The 18570-nt window shown below is 36.8% G+C and overlaps 2 protein-coding genes across 2 annotated transcripts; one reads left to right on the top strand and one right to left on the bottom strand.

Moving 5' to 3' along the window:
- Window positions 1–10873: 10873 nt before the first annotated feature.
- Window positions 10874–13335, top strand: LOC126378166 (uncharacterized). The gene is made up of 2 exons (XM_050026363.1): window positions 10874–11040; window positions 12490–13335. The coding sequence occupies exons 1-2, from the start codon at window positions 10874–10876 to the stop codon at window positions 13214–13216; spliced, it is 894 nt and encodes a 297-aa protein (XP_049882320.1). The 3' UTR covers window positions 13217–13335.
- Window positions 13336–15489: 2154 nt separating this feature from the next.
- On the bottom strand, window positions 15490–18378 carry LOC126378009 (spherulin-2A-like). Its single transcript, XM_050026030.1, has 3 exons — window positions 17893–18378; window positions 16934–17113; window positions 15490–15723 (listed from the first exon to the last, which is right to left on the bottom strand). Exons 1-3 carry the CDS (start codon window positions 18376–18378, stop codon window positions 15490–15492), a joined length of 900 nt encoding a protein of 299 aa, XP_049881987.1.
- Window positions 18379–18570: the final 192 nt, after the last annotated feature.

Raw genomic sequence — 18570 nt, 5'->3', positions numbered from 1 at the left:
AGTGGAGTGCAAAGTTGAAGTATGAACTATTTGCTCGCGCTTATGTTCATGGAAGAGACTAGTGTCTGTGCCACAGGCTCGGCCTAGTTCAGATATTAGTGAAACAAAACTGTATTTAATATTCACTTAAAAAAAAAGTTTTTTTTTATTTGGCTCTCCAAACCACATTCCTCTTTTCCGTGGTCTAATTCATCCCCCAAAGTTTTCGTTACGTAAAATATTTTAAAAACAAGAGCAATTAAACGGCGCTGGTTTTAAAATTCCAATTTTCTTTTTTTATCATTGATGACACGAGCATTAATATGTATACACTTTGGTACCATGTCACATTAACTTTTTTGACAAATTTAACTGTAAGTCTCACTAAATGTCAAATATGTTAGTGCGACAGAGTCATAAAGTGGGTACATTATATTGCTCATGACCGGCCAACTGGTTTTTGAGAACCACTTAACAGAGGGTTGTTTGGGGGTCAATTAACCAGTGAGGGTATAAAAAAATCGCATAAGCTTTCAGGCACTTCAGACCAAAACGATAGCAATAATACAATCATAGTATACGTTCCGGCCTTATTACTTAAATAGTTTCTTCCAAACAACCTACGTTACCTCGTAATTTACTTGATATATACATAAAATAAGTTATTGTATAAGAAATACAATACAATAATGATGAGAATTATATTGTATATTAAAGTTGTTGGGTAAATAGTAATTAGTCCGTAATTTAATTTTAGTTTTATACAAAGTGTATGAACAACCTTAACCTATACTAATATTATGAATGGGAAAGTGTACGGTCACGAGCATTAATATGTATACACTTTAGTACCATGTCACATTAACTTTTTTAACAAATTAAACCGTAAGTCTCATTAAATGTCAAATATGATAGTGCGACAGAGTTCTAAAGTGGGTGCATGATATTGCTCATGACTGTATATTTTTGTCCGTCTTTCACGGCAAAACGGAGCGACAAATTGACGTGATATTTTAAATGGAGATAGTTGAAGGGATGGAGAGTGTCAGCGTATTTCTTGTCTCATTCTAACCTCCCACTTCCCTAAAATGGGGGCTGGAAGTGTGTATGGAACCCGCAGTTTTCAAGGTAGTAAGCTGAAAGCTTTACATTGTACAGAAACACATATAGTAATCGCCTACAGGGGAGTTAAGAAGGCCACATCGAAGCAATTCACCTAAAAGAAGCAATATTACCATTTGACATTTGCGCATTTATAAGTAAGTGCGCAATGCAAACAAATGTCAAATAGCAATATTGCTTTTTTAGATGGATTGGTTTGTTGTGGCCTTTTTAAATAATATTCTGTTCAGAGTTCTCTTCCGTGTTCTAAATCAGGAAACGGGAACCGTGTAACCCAAAATCTAGTATTTAAATAAAATCGCGCTTGTAGTCTCCATGGGGGTTGACAGACAAACCGTGATAAACGAATTGTATTTTTTGTATTTTAAATATTACACAGATCGTTATTTTTCAATTCTTATCTTATTTAACCTATACGATCCCACTGCTGGCCAAAGGCATCCCCTTGATTTTTCCCCTTCTCTCGACTTTGCGCAATCTCCGGCCAATCCTTCCCATAAGCATTGAGGTCGTCACACCATCTTTTACGCGGTCTTCCTCGCCTTCTATTCGGCGGACTTTTTCCCTACATCAGTGATACTCGTTTTGGAGCGCAGTGTAGCATTTTTCAATAGCGAATAATATACTTTAAACAACAAAGCATCACGCCTGTATCCCCGAAGGGATAGGCAGGGTACAGTATATGCAATATACAACCACTCCTGCCGCGGCAGCATAGCCGGATCGAAGTATGCACAAAACGAAATGTTTTCGAAGCAACGATCGTATTATATTTTTTGCCACGTCGTTCATTGCTTCTTTGGTATCGCGCAAATACAACTAGCGCTTGTGTTACTACGCAATGAACGGCGGGTAAATCGATGTAGCAGTCCAGACAGGAATGTCTTGGTGCGACCGCTTATCTACCTTGTTTCTATATACAGGGTGTTAGTGACATCGCAACGAAAACTTTGAGGGATGATTCAGGCCATGATTCTAAGTTGATATCAAGTGGAATTTTCCGCCGCAAAAGTATGGAATGGAAAATAATTTTAAAAAACACAAAAATTTTCATGAATTTTCCGACAGGAAATTCCACTTGATATCAACTCAGAATCATGGTCTGAATCATCCCCCTCAGTATTCGTTACGATGTCACTAACACCCTGTATATTTATTTATATATAATAATATAGTAGCTTTAAAAATATCTCGGTTGTTCATACACTTTGTGTAATAAATAATTTATATGATAACCTCAAAAACTTTAATAATATTGTAAATGTTGTAAGTTCGTATGTTACGCCATTGGACGTCGTTAACCGACTTTTATGGAAGGAGGTTCTTTCACTGCTTTTAATAAATATTATGATTATTTGTATTTATTTTGAATTTTCAATATTTGAAACGGGAAATGTAAACAGGTAGAAAATTCCCGGTTTTTCATGGTCCTACTTATTTGTCCTATTAGTAAGTCCACGAGGAAGACCTACTTCTGTCTGTCCTGTTATTTCATTATTAAAGAAGTGAGCAAACAACAGCGAATATTTATACCACCTGTATATTATATTATGAACTAAAGACGAACGGCGGAGGGCAACTGAAAGATTCCATCAAAGAAAAGAAAGAAAAAATATTTCAATCAATAATACTTTATTGCACAACGACATATACAAGGGACATAAACATACGAATAAAAACATAAGTACAATAGGCGGCCTTAACACCAATAATAAAAACCCCAATACCCCTAATACCCCCCTAACAACCTAAAATAACAATTTCTTCGAGATACTTATTGGTTTCACGTATTAAAACAAAATAATACAATTATTAATGACAAATACGACAAAAAAATATAATAATAATATTAATATTTATATATTTTATTTGTAATAATATTAATTATGAATACAACGACAAATTCCTCAATTTTTGTCGAAAGAATTCTGCCTTTGAACTAAAAATGAAATAGCAAAGGCGATATGATATAGCGATATGAAAGGATGCAAATCAGTACCTATACACAGCCTATACAGGAGGTAAAATTTGGATTCTTCACGTAATAGGACAGATAGAAGTATCCATATAAATAAAATCCGTATAAATCCTGGAAACCACGGGATGTCAATTACCTATGATACTAACAACATTTTTATTGTATTGCCCGTGTACTGGTCTATGGTGGGAAAACATAACTTTCTTCTGATGCAGTCGGGTAAAAATATTGATATATGTCTATGATTTATATGTTATGTGTGTTGTCAGTCTAAAAGAAAATTCGGTGAGGTGTGGGTACTTAGTTCATCCTGCGATGGATGTACCTCTGACTACCCCGATTGGGATATACTCGTGAGCTTATGTTATGTTTTCGAGGTTAAGTCCTTTTGACTTTTTAGTAATTACTCATGAGTGTAAAACGTAGTTCGAAACAGTATTGCTGGATTTTTAACCGACTTCAAAAAAGAAGGACATTATTTTTTTTTTTAAATGGCGCTATACAATAAAGAGCAACCTTGAACATATCGTCGGCTTATAATGGAAACTACGAAAGAGCCTTTTAAAAAAAAACATTCGGATGTGATTTTTGTTAACAAAAACTTGCCATAGACAAGCTAATTTCAAACGAGATAAAAAATAATTGTCTATGCTTTTGAAATGAATGGGAGATTTTCTTTATTAGAATTTAAAAAAAATGTATACTTCTCAATGACTCGATAGATGGCGCTTTGGCAAGATGCCACAAATGAATAAGAGATTGATTTCTTTTTTTCCTTGTCATTTGTTTAATTTCAGAACATAATTATTGTGACATACAGAGTGTTAGTGACATCGTAACGAATAGTAAGGGGGGTGATTGAGACCATGCTTCTGAGTTAATACCAAGTGGTATTTTCCGTCGCGAAATTCATGGTTATTTTAGTATTATTTTTTTTCAATTCTATACATATGCAATCGAAAATTCCACTTGATATTAACTCAGAATATTACAGCCATACAAGTATGTATGGATGTTAGTGACACCGTAAGGAATACGGGGGTGATTCAGACCATGATTCTGAGTAAGTGGAATTTCCTGTCGGAAAATTCATGAAAATTTTTGGGTTTCAAATTATTTTCCGTTCCATACTTTTGCGACGGAAAATTCCACTTGATATCAACTCAGAATCATAGCCTGAATCATCCCTCAAAGTTTTCGTTACGATGTCACTAACAATTAAACTGTATACGTTTTGTTTTATGTTTTCAAAATTTAAACGAGAAGAAACAGAAATAATTAACGTTTGGCAGTAATCTACCAAGTTCAGCGCCATCTATCGAAAAAAAAAAGAAAATCCCTTAAAAGAAATCGACTGAACGTGATTCTTCAAAAAGGAGCTAAAGTGGTTTCCAAAATGAGACGTCGTTATAATGTAGTGTTAAATAATGTATAAGAACTAGTATAAGTTAGTTATAGGCCCCGATTTCTGCACACACCTAATTTTATTTTAAGTTGTACCTGTCACGTTCTTACCCGCCGAAACGGAAAGGGACGGATTGACAACTGTTATTTTTAAAACGAGTGGATAAATGAATAACCCAGGCGAATAAAGTAGATATCTCGCTGATATGCAACCTGTTAGGCGTGTGCTGTTAACTTAATTCTGCCGGATTATTGGCCTATGTAAAATTTGTTGAGACGGTTGTTTTCTGCTCAAAATTGATGTGCGTACGACAAATTTTATGCCCGTCGATTACCCGTCTCTTTCCATTTCGGTGGGTAAGAAAATGACAGATATAACTTAAATGAAATTAGATGGCGTCTGCAGGCATTAGCACCATTGTAAACTTATATTAAATCTGCTATTTCAGTATCAGTAAATGGGTGAATCTCAAAATTTCAAGTTTGGTGGCGAAATTTCATATTATTTTTCTTGAAAAATTGTGTTCCGACATGAAAAAGATCCAAAAGGATCTTCGGTTCCGACATGAAAAAGGAATTTTTCAATTCCCAATTTCCCCAATTTTTCACGAAAAAATTATATGACAGTCGCCACCAAACTTGACGCATTTTGATATTCACCCAAATATTACTACGGTTATTAAAACTTGTGGTTTCAAATCGTTATTGTAACTTAGAAATACTGTTTTAACGGAAATAGTACTGAAACATATAAAATCGCGCTCGTGACCACGCCCACAATCCCTAATGGGTTGAGCAGAACCACAATTAAGAAGACAATTTGCAAGGTTCCCCGGAATATTCCCAAAGTGGGGTATAAAAGTTTTCTTTATTAGTTTTGGACTTGTAGTAATTTAGTAATTAACATTTTATAATTTATTTTTGTCTTAGGAAACTATCTGATAGTTGTGTAAATAGTCGCGGCATTATTCACGCTGGTAGTCCCTATTGGAGTGGGCAGAGCCACAAGCCTTGTGATTTGTACAGCTACTGAAATTTCCCCTATGTTTAAAAGTGTAGATCACCCTAAACGCTAAAGCTGTGTATAATCCGCGGCGTATAAGTTGAACAAAAATGGCGGTCGTCCGCGCATGTTATCCTGGTTGTCATGGTTACGCGCTGCTCGCGTGTCCCATACCTCACTTCGATTGAGAGTTGAAACCTGAAGGGTTAAAATGGCCACATACCAATTCATCTCAGAAAGCAATATACCTACTTTAGGACTCTCGCACTAACATATTTGACATTTAGGGTGGTTTTAATAAACTAATCTCGGCTGAGACTGCCCTCAAGAGCTCAAGTTCTTGGTTTTATATGAGAACTGTCACCTTGACATGATCTTGAGGGCAGTCTCGAAGCTGAGATCAGGGTTTGTATTGCGCACTTACTTTTATATGCGCAAATGTCAAATTGCAATATTGCTTTCTTAGATGAATTGCTTCGATGTGGCCATTCTAACCCCCCATTAAAGTGACGTTGTGACTTAGTGTATGTAAAATTAGACAAAACTTATCTAAAAAGAGCTTTATTAACTAGCCTTAAGGCAGATAAGTTCAGAGTACAAAAAACAACAATTTGAAAAAAAAAGCAGTGTCCTTACTATTATAGTTACAACGGGAACATTCCAATAAAGTATATTTGATTTGATTTGATTTGAACATTCCCGGGAATTTGTCACTGCGCATTCAAAGTTATTGTTCAACTTGTACGCCGCGAGTTATATTATATCTTTATTATTTCAACATAAATTGTTGAAAAATATCAGTTTTGTCTATGGCTTGGTAGGTATGGTTTAAGATGTATGTATGTATGGGACCGCCCCGGAGATTTGTCACACAAGGAAAAAACAAAAATAGTGTTTTGTTTTTTGAAACGCTTTGTGAAAAACATTAACCAAGTATTTTTTCATTGAATTATGTGACGGAACGAAAAATTATGTTACTCCGACAAATTATGTCAAATGTCCGACATTCTCCACTCGCGTTGTCGTACTAGTATAGTTTTTTTTATCTTGTAATAGCTACAATTTAGCATTATTATTTATTATTTGTAACGAAAATGAACAAAAAAATGTTAAACTTATCTTAATCTGTGAAATATGAAGGCTCAAATGCTTGAATAAATTTCGGAAGAAATAAATTATCTTTTATTTTTTTAATATTCATTCTAGGTTCAAAAAAAGGTCTATCGTGTGGGTTGTGAGGTGGATTACCAACCTCATTAACCCAGGTTTCAGGGTTAATGAGCCGCCAAAGGCCCCTGACATTAACGAACTTATATCAGTAAGGAGTAACCGGGACCAACGGCATCACGTGCCGTCCGAAGCACGGATCATCTTACTTTCGGACAATCAGGTGATAAGCCTGCAATGTCCTTGCCAAACCAGGACTCACAAAGTTTTTGTGATTTGTCTTCGCCGGGATTCGAACCCGAGACCCCTGGATCGAAAAAAGGTGATTTAAATTAATGAGGGATTTTCCAGGCTACGTTCCCCAAACACAATATAGATAGCGTTGTACAGTTTTAACGTGATAATTAAGTACTCATTACTCGGGTACTTGCATAATTATCTAAATATTATAAAAGGAGAAACTGACTGACATATCAACGACGTAGCTTAGGTACCGTAGAGGTGCACTAAGAAAGGAATTCCCGAAATTCCCACGGCAACGGGAAACCACTTAAGTTAGACGCTTGAAATTTGGCATGCAGGTACCTTAGTAAACTTAAAGCTTAGTTGCAACAGGATATTGCAAAATTCCCACGGGAACGGGAGTTAGCAGGAAAAAATATTGTTTGAAAAAATCTAAACCGCGTAAGATACGAGTAGATGTTTTCAATCTAGCATGCATGCATACCTTAGTAAATACACTTCTCATCAAAAAAATCGAAACACCTTGCAAGTTTACGTTTTGTCAGGATTATCAGAAAAATGTGTACATTTAGGAATAAATGTTAAATGTCGTTTAATAGTGAGTAATATGAGCTTATCAAATCTCAATGTTAATGTCTAAATTTAAATGAATTTTTCATAGGTTTCGTATTTTGTTAAATGAGTCATTTTTATTCCGTATGGAGTATAAAGGAAATGGATAAAACAACACACGTAAATGAAAAAAAAAGCTAAAAAACGTTTATTTAATAACTTGTATTCCCTCCCCGAGCTCTAATTACTGCTTCCATACGGTTCTTCATCGATCGGATGAGAGTCACGATCACATGCTGTGGTATATTGTCCCATTCCTCTTGGATTGCATCTTGCAGCTGGCTAAGTGTTTCTGGGGCAGGATCTCTTGCTCGAATTCGTCTCTTTAATTCATCCCACAGATGTTCAATGGGATTCATGTCCGGGCTTCTTGCTGGCCATTCCATAATAGAGATATCGACTTCGTTAAGATAATCTCGTACGACGCCCGCGGTGTGAGCCCTAGCATTGTCGTGCATGAATATGAAGCCGTTGCCAATAAAATGTGCATAGGGCATCACATGAGGCTCGAGACACTCTTCGACGTACCGATGACAGTTTAGTGCAGGCAGACGTGGCCCAGACACGAAAGCAAGCTCTGTCTTACCGTCGGCGCTGATTCTTCCCCAAACCGTCCACGAACCGCCACCATAGCTGACCTTTTCTTCAATGCAGCATTGTGCATAGCGTTCTCCGTCTCTTCTGTAGACCTTGTTCCTTCCGTCGTTACCATACAGCATAATTTTACACTCATCAGAAAAGAGAACTTTGCTCCACTGTAGGTATGACCAATTTAGGTGCTCACGTGCAAAGTTAAGGCGCGCTCTTCGATGGTCTGCAGTTAATTTCGGCCCATTTGCTGGCTTATGCGGTACCAGTCCACGATCCTTCAACCTTCTTCTAATTGTAGAGTCACTTACAGCCACCCTTCGTACAACACGAAGCCGCTGCTGCAGTTAAAAAGCGTTAAGGCGTCGATTTCTTAAAGAAGTTGTTACAATAAATCGATCATCTCGCTCAGAAGTGACCCGATTCCTGCCAGATCCTGAACGGCGCGTGAACAAACCAGTCTCCCGATAACGTTCATAGACTCTATGAACAGATGACAGGCTTAGATGCAGTCTTGCAGCCACAACACGCTGACTAAGGCCAGAATCCAGCAATGCCACAACTTGGGCGGCTTCTGTGGGCGAAGTATCCATACGTTTTAGAAAAAAAAACCTTTTTTCAGACGTCCCAAAGTCACAGTATTGAAATAAAAAACAAAAAGTTTAAGGATAGGCGCCAATTTTTAGTTTTTGAACGCTAAATGTACTCCAACCCTAAACACACATTTGTCTCAAAACAGTGATTCATTTCGTTTATAAGATAAACAAATGAAATTCTAATTTTGAATTTAGAATTTTCGCTTATTACTGTAATGGCCAAACTGCCAGCTATGCATTTATGTATTTTTTTTCATCGTATGAATTCTTTTTTGTGTTAAATTCGAACAGAAACAATGAAAACGGAAGTGTTTCGATTTTTTTGATGAGAAGTGTATAAAGTTTAGTTATGGCTGTATTTTGAAAAATGGGAGTTAGCGGGATAAAAATGTTGTACTCATCAAAAAAATCTAAACTGCATAAGTTAGATGCTTGTAATTTGATATGCACTCCCACACACACAAAGATCTCTATTTTATAACACGCCACGCGGACGAAGTCGCGGGCAAAAGCTAGTTTTCTTTAAAAGGTTCCATAATATTTGACAGGATACCGATGTCTCCCTTTAAGCATGAAGAAAAATACCAGCGTCATCTATATTGCGTTTGAGGGACGTAAGCTGAAAACTCCCTCTTTACTATGACTGTACGAGTATATATGTCTTGTTTTATTAATTCAGACATAACTTAGACAGGATAATCAGTAAATGACATTATCCGTTAAAAAACAATTAAGAATGACTTTGCCGTTTATACCTCCTAATAGCACAGCCAGGACAGTTCGTACAAAAATTTCGTTACTACTTATAATGAGCCGCCGCAGCGCGTGCGAGCGAGACAGGACAGCCTGCGCGCGCTCTTTTACTCCTTAATAATAATAATAATAAAAAAGTTTATTCAGGTAAAATCTACGACACACATATACATTTCTCCTTCTATTTCTTATCGTGTGTCAGGGTTATTACTGAGCCGCCAAAGACCCTGACATGGCTCATGTAACGACTACATACTTACAGTAAGTAGTAACCGGGACTAACAGCTTAACGTGCCTTCCGAAGCACGGATCATCTTTTCGACAATCAGGTGATCAGCCTGCAATGTCCTGACCAAACTAGGGATCACAAAGTGATTATTGTGATATGTCCCCACCGGGTTTCGAACCCGGGGCCTCCGGATCGTGAGCACAATGCTCAATCACTGGACCACGGAGGCCGTACTAAAGGGGGTGAGGTAAATCAAGCTAGTATCAGCGCGGGGCGGAGAGTGTCCCTTCTATACGTAGTAACATTATTTATTCTATGCTAATGGCTGAATTCATTTGCCTCGTCTATAAATAGAAGTGTCGTTTGGTTGGGCCGCCATTTTGTCTGTGACAGTATAGTATTTATTGGTAAGCATTGATTGTAGTACTTACTTATAATTATATTCGATTCAAACTTAAATTTCGTTTTTTTTTTTTAAATTACTCTCTCACTTTGAGGTCGCAGGTCCAAATCCAGCACTGGGGGGTTTTAAAGGCCACATCGAAGCAATTCATCTAAAAAAGCAATATTGCTATTTGACATTTGTTTGCATTGCGCACTTACTTTTACATGCGCAAATGTCAAATTGCAATATTGCTTTTTTAGAATGAATTGCTTCGATGTGGCATTTTTAACCCCAGGCCTAAACCAACGATTCTCGAATTAGTTTTCGAATTCATGTTTGGATCATAAATGATTATCACGTGCTCAGCGGTGAAGGAAACCATCGTGAGGAAACCCACATTTCCGAGAAATGCATTTTCGGAGGTATGTGACCTAACCTGTATTGGGCTGGTTTTGTTGGAAGGTCAGAGAGGCAGTCGCTTCTGTAAAAAACCGACCCTGGCAAAAGTTTTCGAATTCATGTTTGGATCAGAAATGATTATCACGTGCCCAGCGGTGAAGGAAATCATCGTGAGGAAACCCACATTCTTGAGAAATGCATTTGCGGTGGTTTAAATGACCTAACTTGTATTGGGCTGGTTTTCCCTTCGCGGTTTGGAAGATCCGACAGGCAGACGCTTCTTTAAAAACTCGGATAAGGTAGATGACCAACCTCAGCAACCCTGCACCACCTGGTTGATGAGATCGGTCCTTGTTTTCACAACCCCCACGAAAGAAGAGTAATAACAAAGATTGTATACCTATTTCAGGTGAAAATGCTGTCCATAACAATTTTCCTTCTGCTGCCCATCTACGCCTTTGCCAGTATAAAGTTGTACATAAAAGCTTCATCGCCAGAAAGAGGGGATATAGAGTTCATTGGAGCTAACGTGGATGTGGTGGGGGACGAAGATTTCGGCACCTTCAGCTTTATTGAAGACAGGTACAAAAGACGTTATTTTAAATTCAAAGTCATCATCCCCCTAGCATTATCCCGTTTTTCACAGGCTCCGCTTACCTAACCTGAAGATTTGACAGGTCCGGTTTTTTACAGAAGCGACTGCCTGTCTGACCTTCCAACAAAACCAGCCCAATACAGGTTAGGTCACATACCTCTGAAAATGCATTTCTCGGAAATGTGGGTTTCCTCACGATGTTTTCCTTCACCGCTGAGCACGTGATAATTCATTTATGATACAAACAAGAATTCGAAAACAAATCTTATTTTAAATTCAAAGTACTTATGCAAAGAAATACATAAACATAGATAGATAGATAAAATGAAGTATGACGTAACTTAAACTTTTTAATATTAAAATGATCATACTTACCTATTTGAAATGTAAGACTTAAAACTAAAAAGGGTACTAGCTCGGCAGTGGGAGCATTACGACGCCGATTTTTAGCCAGACCCTTACAAAAGAATACAAAAAACTTAAACTAATAACCAAACAATTATCAGCAACAGATCCTGTGCTATTCAAAATAAAAACATTATGCGCACAGTTCATATACTTACTTAAGTAACATTTATAAACAGCCTATAATGCGTGCCACTGGGAAGAGGCCTCCCCCCAGTCAACCGCAGGGGGTATGGAGCATACTCCACCACGCTACTCCACTGCTGGTTGCGGGTTGAGATAAAGAAATGAAGTGATTTTTGAAGCAATTTCGGCTACGGCTAGTAAAGTCGGCCTATCTAGAGGATTAATATGAGAGGTGCTTTATAGTGTATAAATAATCTTTAAAAAGATTACTTTTCTTTTTTTTAAACTAAAAAAAAATATTTATACAAAGTCTGGGAAAGTAGTTAAAACGCCACCCGACGTAAGTAAACTTTTTAATAATATTATGGCGGATGGAAATCGTGATGATTTTTGTTTTATAGTACTTGTGTAGGGAAACTGGCAAAGAGAAAATTTAAATCGAAACAAATTCTGACTCGGACGGGACTTTTTGGGGTTACAATAAAATACTAGAAAAATTTTGCATTTGTCAGAAAATAACTTTAAAGCTCTCTGTGAAGCTTACTTTATGTAAAAAAGCTTACTTACTTATTTATAATATTAAATGATTTAAATTTTAGAAATGCCGTAGGTGGTATTAAATGTGTTCCTCTAGTTATTAAATAAATTGTAATGTATATATTGATTGTGGCTGTTGCATTTTCTTGTCATTTCTTCTCCTCAGCCTTAACCTTACGTAGACGTTGATTCAAAAATGTTACATTGACCTTCAACAAGTTTATCCATGATAATTACGTTGATTTCACTATAAATTATTTATTATACACAAAACAACATACAGTTCTACAAATAGAAAATCTCCTCCAAAGCATCCCACCAAGGTAAAGTTCTGATTACTGATTAATGATTAAAAACCTTTTTGACAGCTTCAAAGAAGCAGTAATGACGTATTCTGGGGAAGCACCAGCAGAAGTCTACGTCAGAAATCCATCTGATGACAATGCAGAGTTTAGAGACCTGTACCTCAGCAACAACTGGAACCCAGTGACCAGAAGCATCATCCCCACGACGGGAAGTCTCATCAACTATTCCGTCGAACCTATAATCAAAGCTTCTGAAGTATTTTACAACGAAAAACCAGAGAGAATAACCCATAAATTCGAAATTGAAGGCGTATATGTAAAATCTGTCACAGCATATTGGCAAAACCAAGAGTATTACACAAGAAATGAATTACAACTCATGTCTCTATCAAGAAGTGATAATACTATTGTGTATGTCGTAGATTTTGGTGTTAATGACGTTGAAGAAATAGAACAAGTTAATTTTGAAGAGCGATTCAAAGGGAATGTGGATTGGAAGAAAGAATCGAATGTGCATCAAGTTCTTGACTTAGAATTGGACGAGGGACAACAGTTAGAAGCTACTATGAAAGCTACACGCTACACTTTTGATTTCCAAGTGAACTATACTGTAAGTTTTGGTGGCGACGTCGCTTGCTATTATCCAAACGGACATAAAGGGCGGGACTTCTGGGCGTATGACATCAATGAGGTGTTAAGAGCTGCAGAAATGAAGACCACATTAGAATGGACTGAAAATATCCAAGTCACTTATGATTCCGATCCTCAATTTGCAGTGAAAGATTTATAAGCTACTTCGAGTCACTTTACCAAAGAATAAAGAACAGAACGGACACTCTTCGGTTCGCACCAATTCGTATCGATGCCTAGCTAGATTTACCACACTCTCTAGCTGGGGCTCAAGAGACTTTCCAGGTATCCTCAAAAACTGTATAGATGGCGCTGTACAGATTTTCGTTTCACCTTCCAATGTCATGGATAACAAACATATGCATCTTTTATCTTTGTTTTTGAGTATAAATGATGATTGATGACCCTTTTTATTACACTCAGGCACAATTGGGTCGTGCACTAGGTACAAGATAAATTATGTAATTATGATTAAGTACTAAATAAAGACAGATGTAAAACTAACGAAAATCATTTTCTTTTTTCTATTTAACTTATTACTTATCGCTCTAAATAAGTAAGTAATGTATATAAATAAGTAAGTAATTTATGTCACGCCGAAAAATATTTAAATATAATATTTTTTTATAATTTTAAGATTAGAGATAAGTAAATGCTTAATATATTAATATATAATAATATATTGCTTAATATATTGTACCCACTTTTTTGGCAATAAATAAATGAAATTAAATTATTAAATTAAATATACCATGTGGCAGTACTTTATATACATTTATTTTTTTGTAAGTTGTCCATGCTGCACTATTTCGCTATATTACATAATATTCAATATATTCTATACTTAAAGGTTGCCTGGAAGAGATTGCTACTTAGCAACAAGGCCGCCTATTGTACTAATTCTATTTCTCTTTTGTTTTGTATTTAGTTTTTTTCCTGTTTGTGCAATAAAGTATTTGTTATGTTATGTTATGTTGTCCGTAATAAATAAAATAGTGTAGATAGGATAATGTAACTAATTTTATGATAATGATTGCCAACGTTTGGCCATATCATAAAGTAATCATACATTTAGTTGCTCATGTCATAAAACGTTTTGTGTTCATTGATCTGGCCAAACTACATCATGATGTTGGCAACGAGTGATATTCCATTTCATGAAATGGTCACATTTCACACGTCTTGAAACGATCAATTCTACGAACTGGCCACGAGATAGGCAACCCCTTTGTTCAAAACATACCTGAGTATCAATTTCCCCTCGTTAATTGGAGGGGAGGTACCTTTAATGGGATTCATTCGAGGTCGTTATACCTAGTTACCTGTACGAATATTATTTTTCTCTATGCCTACACTGAAATTTGAATATTAATGATAATGATGTGAAACCTTGGCCCGTGGTAGCCCAGTTAGCTAACCTCTCATATGCCGAGATACCAGACACAATAGATTTTACATTGTGTCTGGTCGAGATCCGCGTTCCGGCGTTTAAGGGGTTAAGTCCCATTATGAGGTCGTATAGGTTCAAATCCCAAGAGTGGTCCTTGCATATTTTTCAAAATCTTCTTCGTTATTATTATGAACGTCAGTGTAGTTACTCATTAATTATTATTTTGTGTGTACTATTTATATAAGTAGGTATATCTGTTAGGTTATGTATTTATTTGCATGTATTTTATTGGTAAAATTGTACTTTATTGGTAATAAGTTGTACTTATAATTTGTACCCGCAATTTTTCAATTATTTTTTTATTACATTTTTCCTCACCTTATGGTTGTCTGGAAGAAATCGCTTTAAGCGATAAGGCCGCCATTTGCCATGTACTTAATTAAGAGACTTTTTGTAATTATTTCTTTTTATTTTGGTGCAATAAAGTGTATTTGTATTGTATTGTATTGTAGTGGTCTAAACCAATAATTAAAAAAAATATTTTTTTAGTTTTTACAGCGATAGGTTTTTGTAACTGTTATTTATACATACATACATAAGTTCACGCCTATTTCTCATTAGGGGAGGCAGAGACCACGGAATTCCGCTTACGGCCCTGACACACCACACCGAGGGGGTATGGACCATACTCCACCACGCTGCTCCAGGTGGTGGAGTATGATTGGTGAAGGTGTTTAGATAGGCCGGGACCAATGGCTTAGCGTGCCTTCCGAAACACGGAATCATCTTACTTTTTCGGACAATCAGGTGATTCAAGCCTGAAAAGTCCTTACCAAACAAAGGACAGTCTCACAAAGTGATTTCGACAATTTCCTCTTCGGGAAACGCACCCGGACCTCCAGATCGTGAGCCCAACGCTCTAACCACTAGATCACAGAAGCTATCATGAATGTTAAATATGAAATAAAATCAATGGGTATTCTTCAATTCTTTATTATCAAAGGTTACAAAAGTAGTAACCCGTATTTGACAAATCAATTAGTTCAGTAGAAAGCAGCATTGAATTGAGTTAGTAATTTGTTCGACTTTTTATCCGACACTTCAACCTTAGCGTCGGAATAGAAGCCAATCTTGATGACCTCTGAGGAGTCGACGGACCGCGGGAGGCCCGCGGCTGAGAGGCACGCGTTTATGTCATACGCCCAGAAGTAATGCCCATTGTATCTTCCAGAATAGTTGCACGCGGCGAAACCATCCAAATGTGCCGTGTAATCGACCTGTAAGTAAAAAAATAAAAACATATTTGAGTCAAAGGTATAAGAAAACCAAGCCGCCATTGCTCGCCCTTTGATGACGTAAGTGTTACCATTAAATTGGTAAGTAAGTATCTCCAACATTCCAAAGACGTAAATTTTATACATTGTTTTAAGTTTACGCGGTTATTGGCCCCGATTCCTGCAGACACCGCCTAATTTTATTTTAAGTTATATCCGTCATTTTCATATCCGTCGAAAAGGAAAGGGACGGATGATTCACAGCTCTTAATTTTAGGAAGAATGAGTAAATGAATGAATAACCCGGGCGAATCAAAAGGTGTCGCTGGTATGCAATCCGTTTGACGTGCTGTCTACTTAACTGTGTCGGGTTATTGACGGATGTAAAATTTTTAGACGGTTGGTTTAGATTTGTGCTTAAAATTGACGTGTGTTCCATAAATTTTATGCTTGTCGATTAGCCGTCCCTTTCCTTTTCGGCGGATAAGAAAATGACAGATATAACTTGAAATAAAATTAGATGGTATTTACAGGAATTAGCACCATTATCATAATTAAAACACATAATAACGGGTTCTTACCGCGTTTAACTGGGGATATGAGACTCCCGATATTTCGACACTGTTGCAAGTGCCATGATCACGGGATGACAAAATATGATGATATGATGAATATCGGGAGTCTCATATCCCCAGTTAAACGCGGTAAGAACCCGTTATTATGTGTTTTAATTATGACGTAAATTTTATTATTGAGTGTAGTATTTTGAGTATAATAAGATATAACTATACTTTTGGACAACAAATAAATACTTATATAATTTATCAGGACAAAGGACAGTTCATTGTCGGTAAAAAAGTAGAATGACCCAATCAACATAAGATAGCATCGCGCCTGTATCCCCTAGAGGATAGACAGAGTTGAATACAAAACAATAACTCTCATTGCACACAAAAGAAACACACTACATAAACAATTGGTACAAAAGGCGGCCTTACTGCTTAAGTAGCAATTCCTTCCAGGCAACCTTTAGGTATAGGATATAATTTCAGTAAAGCCGGGAAGCCGTAACACAGTTGGCTCGACCATTATAGACGGCGATACGACTCGCCACCTATCAGGTTGGTCTAACAGAAAGCTCGGTGACGTGAGGGTCCTTCCTCCTGACTACCCCAATTGGGATATAGTCGAGAGATTATGTTATTATTCATACCTGTACTTCCATAGTTCCTCTCGTGGCTGATAGGGTGACCTGGACAGATTGACCGGGGTCCAAATCTATAGTGACTCCGGACTGGGAGCCAACAGTGACTGACTTAGACTTCGTCGTCTCCTCGCCCCAGGATGAGGTGTAAGATATCGATGTGGTGCCTCCGACCTCACCTACTCCTATCTAAGAAAGAAAAACAAATTATAACATACAATAATACGTCGCCATATTCGAAAAAAAAATATTCAAAAATAATATTCAAAAAGTAAAAAAAATAAATAAATAATACATTAAACATTTTGACGAAGCTTGTGCCGATTTTATTATGTATGAATTGGATTATGCTTTCCCTTATTTTTATTTTATTTTTTGAATATTCGAATGTTGGTACTGACGAAGCCTGTGGCGGATTTACATTCTGTTTTATTTTATTATTATTTTTATAAAATAATATTAATAAATATCAAAGATCTGTCTAAAAATAAAATACATTTAAAAAATAATAATAAATAAATAAAAATTAAAAAAAAAAATAATAAATTTATTTAATATTTTAATTTTTTTTTGTCGAATAAATATTTTTTCTTTCTTTCTTTAGATTTTTCATTAAACCCTCGATTTTTTCAATACTTCCAACTGTTCAAATCAGTTACTTATTACTAAACGTCAAAACACAAAATCACTATGGAATTTGTATGAAATAGCACACTGTGAAGTTATAGAAAAAACGTAATGGAACGTCGGACTTATTATTACGTTTTTCTTGATAAAAAATCATAAATAAATCAAACAGAAAAAAGAAAATGTTTTGAACGCTCTGTTTTGAATGTTTTTTTTTTTTTTGACGTGACTTATTGTAGATTTGCCGCAGATGGCATAACTACTTGGCCGGAATTTGAACGCTCCGGATCCTAAAACTTAACCACTGGACCACGGAAGCCGTTAAGTAATCTGTTACTTACCTTGATACTGTAAGTGATCTCCTGCCCGACAGTCAGTTCACCTCCCTTGCTCCAAGTGTTGGACACCGTCTCCTCAACAGACTGGGTAATGCCAGCATTGTAACTGGCCTTTTTGGTGCTGTTATTCACGAACTCCTGGGTGCTAACGATAACTGGCTCGGTTTTGATGCCCAGAATCCTGGCGTTGCGAGGGAGTAAAGTTCTTTGTACTTGTTGCCAACCATATCTGGTGTACAAGTCGTTCCATGGGGTTGGGCTTCTGACGTAAACGTCGTCTGGTCTGCCACCAGAGTATGCCCTAGCCGCGTCTTTTAGCTTCGAATCAGTAATCTGCCAAGTTCCCCGCTCTTTATCAGAGATAATATCAACATTGGAGCCGAGGTACTCAATTTTGGCATTCTGTTCGTTGGACCCAGCCTGTATGTCAATACTGATCCGTGCGTACGCGAATGCTGGCAGCAAGAGGAGAAGCGCCTTCGTAAACATTTTGGATGCCTGGAAGAAAGCGACGTTGTGTTAAATTGCTATGAAAATTTTATCAGACATTTATTTCAAATCTTCAGGCACATCTCGTACGGTCACGAGCGTTGTATACAGTTTGGTACCATGTCACATTAACTTTTTTGACAAATTGAACCGTAAGTCTCACTAAATGTCAAATATGTTAGTGCGACAGAG

The sequence above is a fragment of the Pectinophora gossypiella genome, chromosome 25 (genome assembly GCF_024362695.1).
Source record: "Pectinophora gossypiella chromosome 25, ilPecGoss1.1, whole genome shotgun sequence".
In the NCBI taxonomy this organism is placed as follows: domain Eukaryota; kingdom Metazoa; phylum Arthropoda; class Insecta; order Lepidoptera; family Gelechiidae; genus Pectinophora; species Pectinophora gossypiella.
Note: the sequence above shows the minus strand (reverse complement) of the source record. Positions and strands in the feature narration are given on the sequence as shown.

What these genes read in the sequence shown, in the direction of transcription:
- LOC126378009 (XM_050026030.1), bottom strand. Translation starts at nt 18,378, where the DNA reads ATGTTTACGAAGGCGCTTCTCCTCTTGCTGCCAGCATTCGCGTACGCA. An exon ending in AGATCACTTACAGTATCAAG is followed by an intron (nt 17,114 to 17,892) that starts GTAAGTAACAGA and finishes TTTCTTTCTTAG; the next exon opens with ATAGGAGTAGGTGAGGTCGG. An exon ending in GAGGAACTATGGAAGTACAG is followed by an intron (nt 15,724 to 16,933) that starts GTATGAATAATA and finishes TTTTACTTACAG; the next exon opens with GTCGATTACACGGCACATTT.
- LOC126378166 (XM_050026363.1), top strand. Translation starts at nt 10,874, where the DNA reads ATGCTGTCCATAACAATTTTCCTTCTGCTGCCCATCTACGCCTTTGCC. An exon ending in TTCAGCTTTATTGAAGACAG is followed by an intron (nt 11,041 to 12,489) that starts GTACAAAAGACG and finishes CCTTTTTGACAG; the next exon opens with CTTCAAAGAAGCAGTAATGA.